The sequence below is a fragment of the Zophobas morio genome, unplaced genomic scaffold (genome assembly GCF_036711695.1).
Source record: "Zophobas morio isolate AGI-343-1 ecotype UQ-CSIRO unplaced genomic scaffold, CSIRO_AGI_Zmor_V1 ptg000024l, whole genome shotgun sequence".
NCBI classification, from domain to species: domain Eukaryota; kingdom Metazoa; phylum Arthropoda; class Insecta; order Coleoptera; family Tenebrionidae; genus Zophobas; species Zophobas morio.
In genome coordinates, this window is record NW_026972129.1 from 2,627,212 (window position 1) to 2,634,473 (window position 7,262).

The 7,262-nt window shown below is 36.5% G+C and overlaps 1 protein-coding gene across 1 annotated transcript; it reads left to right on the top strand.

The window, feature by feature from the left end:
- Positions 1-3,347: 3,347 nt before the first annotated feature.
- Positions 3,348-5,108, top strand: LOC135135304 (uncharacterized). The gene is made up of 6 exons (XM_064064330.1): positions 3,348-3,413; positions 3,474-3,674; positions 3,739-3,883; positions 3,954-4,117; positions 4,198-4,334; positions 4,837-5,108. The coding sequence occupies exons 1-6, from the start codon at positions 3,348-3,350 to the stop codon at positions 4,868-4,870; spliced, it is 747 nt and encodes a 248-aa protein (XP_063920400.1). The 3' UTR covers positions 4,871-5,108.
- The last annotated feature ends 2,154 nt before the right edge of the window (positions 5,109-7,262 follow it).

Below are 7,262 nucleotides of genomic sequence, written 5' to 3' on the forward strand. Positions count from 1 at the left end.
ATGAGATATTTCCTTATAATGGTTATATTTTGATTTGATTTTTTGATTTGATTTGATTTATTGACGTAAAAACTCGTATTAACAAAAAATAAGTTTACAATAATAAAACCTAATTAATTAAATTTAATTCCTGAAGTAATTACATATGAATATAAATAAATATAAATTACAATTTAAATTTAAATTAATAAATGATATATACTAAATAATAATAATCAAATTCTTCCATAATAACTTGCAACCTGATTACGAAACTGAAACTTAGTAGTCTGGAAAAGTGATACCGTGCTTTGATGAATACTCATTTGCTGCGACCATCATTCGCTTCAGTGGATGATTCGTTGTTGAAGCAAAAATTCTGAAAATGTTTTTACTACGAGTACTGTAGCTATCAATAGTGGGTACTAAGAATGATAATCTGGCTAATAAAAATGAGTTGTCTATACTATTGTTAATGATGCTATGTAAAACACAAGCATCTGAGATGCACCTACGAATGTTAAGTGTTTGTATATTAAAAGCATTCATAATCCAACTATAATTACCCCTCACGTGACTACGACCTAATTTAAATTCTAAAGTTCGAAGAAATTTCTTTTGAACATTCTCCAACAATTGGCAGTCAGTACTATAAATTGGCGACGAGACAGATGAAAAATAGTCGAACTGCGAACGCACCAAAGAACAATAAAGGATTTTCAAGGCTTGCAGCGAAAGATCTTTTCCATTGCGCCATACAAAATCCCACATTCTCAAGGCTTTTTTGGAAATGTGATGCTAGTGACTCTTAAACGACAGAGTACTATCGAAAATCACTCCTAAATCTTTAATTTCATGAACCCTGGAAATAGTTTGATTATCTAACATCTAACCGATAATCAAAGATGGTACTCGATTTTAATTTCAAAAAAGATATAATATGGCATTTTTTTAATGGCAACCAGTTATAGCCACACCATTCGAACACTTTATTCAGATCTAACTGAAGATGTTCAGCATCCTGAGGTCCTGAGGACAATCAAAATCTTTATACAACTTTAAATCGTCTGCATATAACAAACAATTAGAATAACGAAAACAGGACACTAAATCGTTGATGAACAAGAAGAATAGTATGGGACCACAATATGTTCCCTGTGGCACACCCGAAGAAACCTCAAAGGCCTCGAAATGTAATTTCCAATGCGCACAATCTACACCCTCTCCGAAAGAAACGATAATAACCATTGAACAGTCAAGTCTTCAAACCCTGGGTTACCAAGTTTCGTAATTAAAACTCTGTGATTTACACGATCAAACGCTTTCGCGAAATCAGTGTAAACAGAGTCTATTTGAGAGCGGTTGGAAAATGCCTGATTAAGAAATGATTAGTATTCCAAAAGATTAGACAATGTGGATCTATTCTTGATAAAACCATGCTGTCTGTTTGATATAATTGAAGATGAGAACCACTGTAGTTGACTTGGAACTATTGCATCAAATAATTTAGGTATAGCCGATTGGTTACAGACACCTCTTTTATCTATTTTATTGGATTCTCCAGATTTGAAAATAAGAACAATGTAACTGCTCTTCCATAATTTTGGGAATGTACCAGACAATAAGGACTTCTTAAATAACTGGAACAGAGGTAAACAAAGCGAGAATTTGCATTTACGTAAAATAATATTAGGAACACCGTCCGGTCCTAGATTGCACGATAGTTTTAAACCTGAAATACGATCAAATACATCTGAAATTTTAAAATCCAGACCGACATCATAAACGCACAAGGTTGTTTCAAAGTCACAATCAACAGGATTACCGTTGTCCTTAGTATAGACGGAAGAGAAATATTCAGCAAAAAGATTAACAATTTCTTTGCCACCTTTAGCCGATATCTGATCTAGAAACGTTTCGATAGGAATACCAGAATCATTATTCTTCCTGTCTTGTATAAATTTCCAAAAAAGTTTAGGATTGTTACAGATACAGAATGACAATGGCAATGTAAGAAGCATAAAGTTATTCGCTAAGCTCCTTACAACGGGTACGCAGAGATTTGAAATAAAGATAGTCTTCCAAAGTACCAGATTTTTTGTATTTAAAATGAGCAAATTTCTTTAACTTACAAATACTTTTAAGTTCGCTATTAAACCATCTAGAATTCCATCTGCATTTCTTTTTATAATTTTACGTAGAATATATTTTTCGAAACTTCTAAAAAGAATTTCATAAAAAATTGCTACCAATTCATCTACGGAATCACCAACTAAACAATTAGTCCAATCAATAAAAGAAAAAAAAATATTTAATCATTCATAATAACCATTTGCAAAGTCAAAAACACAAATTTCTGTATGTAAGGTAGGTACAGCAGTAGACGAAACAAACCACGAATACGGTATATGATGAATACTTTGAGGTAATATAAATTCCACCGCCTTATCAACTACAAGATTCGGGATATTAGAAAAGACTAAATCAACAAAGACAGTTCTACTATTTGGGATTTTGTTAATTTGCCTTAAATTCATAAATACACACGTAGTCTTGATAATGTCACAAAATTCATAAGATCTAGAGTGCGAAGAAATCATAATATCATCACCATCTCACAGGAGGTGAGGTAGATTAAAATCACCGACTATAACGTACGACGAATCAGGAAACCTATGAAAAACTGACTCTAAATCGAAACAGTAACTTTCAAAAACACTTAGTTGCGACGAAGGGGGAATGTATACTCCACCCACAATCAGATCTATGTCATTATGCTTTACCTGCACAAATAAATTTTCGAGGTTTTGACCTGACAGAATAATAGATGCATGAATGTCTTTTTTTATCGCAATTAACAGGCCCCCTCCGCGAAGCTTATTACTGGTGGTAGAATTACGGTCAGCACGAAAAATGTAATAAAATGTAACTAAATTTAATTCTTCATTACAGATATCACTACAAAGCCAAGTTTCAGAGAAAATAAGAATATCATATACACATTAACTGCAATTGAGAACTCCTTTAATTTGGTCCTAATACCACCAGCACTCATTTAATAAAAATGTATTCCTTTTTTGACGTGTAATTTACAGGGGTACGTTTTTTGATTATACTTAATTGATTTTTTTTTTATATTTTAAAACGATATCTGATTCGCCTTTGGAGATTCTGTCATTATACTCTTTTCTAACTGTGTTGTTGAATGCTCGCTGTACCTTGGTTAAGTCGGGTCTAAAATGGTTGACGAATAATAAGAAATGCGAAATCTGATAGTACCTGCAAACGCGCTCGCAGACAATAACTCTATCACTGTAACGTTCAACCTGTCCGTCTGTTGACACGTTTTAAAAAACAAACAAACAAAGATGTCGCAAGAAAACGACGATTTCGACGCTCCTCCGTCCCCTATATTCTTGGGGCGAATGGGGTTGGCAAGTAATAGCCGAGAGTACGTAAAACGTGGGTTAAAGCGGCGTCCGAACGTTTCGTAGATCATCGAGATCAGAGAAGCGAACGGGAGACGCAGACAAAAACGCGTTTTGGAAGAAGCTTATCGCGAAATGTTGACTAGACAATTCGAAGAAAACCGAAAGCGACAAGACGGTTGCTGGAGCAATTACCTACTAGAAGCGGAGGCGCGCGAGAGACAATTGCAAGCAGGGGAAGAAATCCAACAACGGACGTCACCGGAGGTAAACGACTCGGGTTACGTGTTAACTATTTCTAACAGAGCTGTATACGACAAAAAATTTATAGGAACCCATGCCGTCCACTTCGGGTCTGGGAAACTCCTCGCTCGCCGGCGTACGTTCGGAAGCAGTGTTCGATATGGACGACGACGACGACGACGACGATGCCATAAATGCGTCGTTTGTCACGTCCGACGGGGTGATGCAGGCAAGTTACTTTCGGTAAAAATCGGGTTATAAGTATATCTATATGTACATAAAAATAAATCCGCACGCAGGAAGGTGGTGCTGGGATCGAACAAGACGAAGAAGAAACGACGCTGGCCCACCTCGAAGTGTACGAAGAGCGAGAAAAATTTTATCCCCGATTCGGATTGACCAGTCGTTTATTGGAGTTCCGTTTCAAACCAATGTCGGACGAAGCGAATCCGGCAACATGGTTAGAGGTAACGGTTAAAGCTTGCGGTTAAAATACGATACCCTCGTATTAATCGAGATTATTATTATTATTATTTGTCCTCGACAGAACGGCATGAGGGAACTCCTGCGAAAGGTTCTGGTGGACGTATCTCCGGACGATTGGGTCGGGATGGTGCTGACTAGCGAGAACTTTGTCGAACGACCGCTCGCTATTTCGTTCAGGAAAAGAAGCCAGATGTCGTTGTACGTGATAATTAGACAGCGGATTTCTGTCGGGCTACGTCACGATTATAGGTCCGGCCGCGCTGGATCGCCGGGACTCAGTAGCGGGTGATAGATAATCACTGAATTTAATCGTCATTTATTCCATAAATACAATTAACGATTTATTAATCAAACGGCTAAGTAAATGAGAACGGGAATTAACAGCAGAGTGCAACGAAGCAGCGTTATTCTAGTCTCAAATAAACGAAGTGCAGCCCATAATTGCAAACCCGTACGAGCCGTACCGAGTTTGGCCTTGCCTAGCCCGACAGAAATCAGCTCTCTAGTGATAATGGACGTACTCGAATCCGTATTACAGAGCAACGCCGAATTCTTCGCGTGCGATCTGCTCAGATTACGAGTCGATATCGTATCGTCCGACGTAGGTCGCGGTCCGAATAAGGTGTTGAAAATTCGGACGAGTACCGATTGAAAAATCCTGGCATTTTTCCTATCAATAATGCCGACAATAAATGTTTAGCGTGGGCATTAGCCGTCGCCATAGAAAAACGTAAAGCTCCCGAGGAGAGTCAATATCATTTGATGCGGCGCTGCAATTTCGTAATCCAGAAGGCCGCGGAGAAGTTGTGCCAGAGAGCGGGAGTTAGGTCATCCGGCCTGTGTGCAAGGACAAGACAGCGGGCGGACTCAGCATTTCTTAACAATATAAATATGTATTTTTTACATTGTAGGCCACTTTTAGTCGCACTTGTGTAACGGTCGTAATAAAGCTTTTTTCCTTGTTTTTAAAAACCTAATTTGTGGACCCCCGAATTTAAGTGGCGCAGTCGGTAGGATTGCTGTAAATTATCTTGCATCGGGCATTGATAAATTTTCGTTTTTACGATTAAACTGGCAGTTTGAACAAAAAAGTGGGATCCTAGAAAATTAGGAGACTGTATCACCGAAGACCTACGATTCTGGACGACATCGCTGGTTCCTAGAGGCAGTGCAGATGAAGAAAATCACCCTTTTTTTCTTCGTTACTGTGAGTGCTCATTCCTTTTATTTTAATCATAATTTTCTTTAATAATAATTGTAATTTCGCGAGCAATTTGTTGAAACATAATATATGCAAAACTCTGACTTAGATCTAGACGATTTGATTAATCAATTTTTAAATATAAATATTTGAGACAATGTGCCAGATCAGCCACCACTAAATGTTGGTCTACTTCGGTATTACGCAGATAATATTCTGTCTTTCGACGGTAATCCTAAAGTTTTAAATAGATTTATAACTGCATGTGAGAATTTTATTCGTGCCTCCCAAAATGTTCAAAATCCAAATGATCCTATAAATTTGGCAATTTTTGATACGATAGTTTCAAAATTGAGAGACCGTGCAGGCGAGCTTATAGGCTCCCGTACAGAACTAATCAGTTGGCAACAAATAGATGCTTTGACTTTAACTTTTTCGGATCAGAGAAGTATTGACTGTCTTATCTAGGACCTCATTAACTTAAAACGTTTCAAAACTGAAACTCCAATGCAATTAACTATGAGAATACAAGAGGCGCGTAGTTTCTTATTTGCTAAATTGAATGCTTCCAATATTACTGCTCAAGAAAAACAGATCAAAATCAATCATTATGAAGAATTTGCCTTAAAAACTTTTATCAATGGGTCGCCATATTTCATGCAACTTCCTGTGCGTTTGAAAAATCCCGATTCATTAGAACAAGCTCTAGCATTTGTGGTTGAAGAAGAAAATTTTATTTACTTTAATACCGGAAGTAATCAAAATTTAAAACAACAGAATTATAAACCACAACTTCGAAGCAGTCAAAACCATCAAAATCAAAATCAACATCTTAAATCATCTCCACCAGATTTTGCTTTTCCAACTTATACAAGTTTTAATCGACCCCAAATAGCGTTTCGAAATTCCGCATATCCCCCCCATGTTCAGTTCGTAACCAACATTTCCGATAAGACCAAATTTTATGCCAAATCAAACAAATCAATTTAGGCCAAACATGGCATTTCAACCACGGCCATTTCAAAATTTTGTATCGCAAAACAAAATTTCTTTCCTCCTAGATCTGTGCAACAACAACCTTTTGGTAATAATCGGATGAGTTCGATGACGCGAAATAATAAGTTATCAAAACCCGAACCGATGGATACAACTTCCAGAACCTCAACCATAAAACCAAAACCTAAATTTACTTTTGAAGAACTGTACACTCAAGAAGTAGGTAACGTTCAGAGAACCGAAAATATTGAATTTGAAAATCTATTTGAATCCGGCCCTGAACGATTATCTGAGAATGCGGCAGAAAACAACTGTTTTGATGATAACAGCATGTACTACACGTGTTACGGTAACGAAATCGGAAACCAAGCATCAAGTTCTTCAACTCAATACAACGACTTGGGTTCAGCTTACAAAGCGTTTGAAGAAGATCCTTATCAGAGTTATCACAATCATGAAACTTATTCAACACAAAATGCTGACTCGAATTCTCAAAATTTTTACCAGGTTTTTCCAGAAATGTACCCGAGATGATAACGTTTACTCATACCGGTCAAAATATTCCATATATATCTCTATTCCCGAATTAAATTCTTATTTTTTGATAGACACTGGTAGCTCAAAAAGTTTTTTAAATCCAAATTTAGCATATCATTATTATCAACCATACTATATTCAAAATGAAAATTTCAGTGTACAAACCTCTCATGGAATTTCTAATCACTCCCAAATAGCTGTAATACCTCTTTTTTATATTTTTAAAACGAATAATTTGCATAAATTTGATCTGTTTAATTTTCGCCCAAATTCAATGGATTAATAGGCGCTGATCTTTTGATGAAGTTAAATGCTAGTATAGATTTTAATCAACATGAAATAATAACACCTTCGACCAAAATCCCGATTATTTATGAAAAAGCCCAATCTTC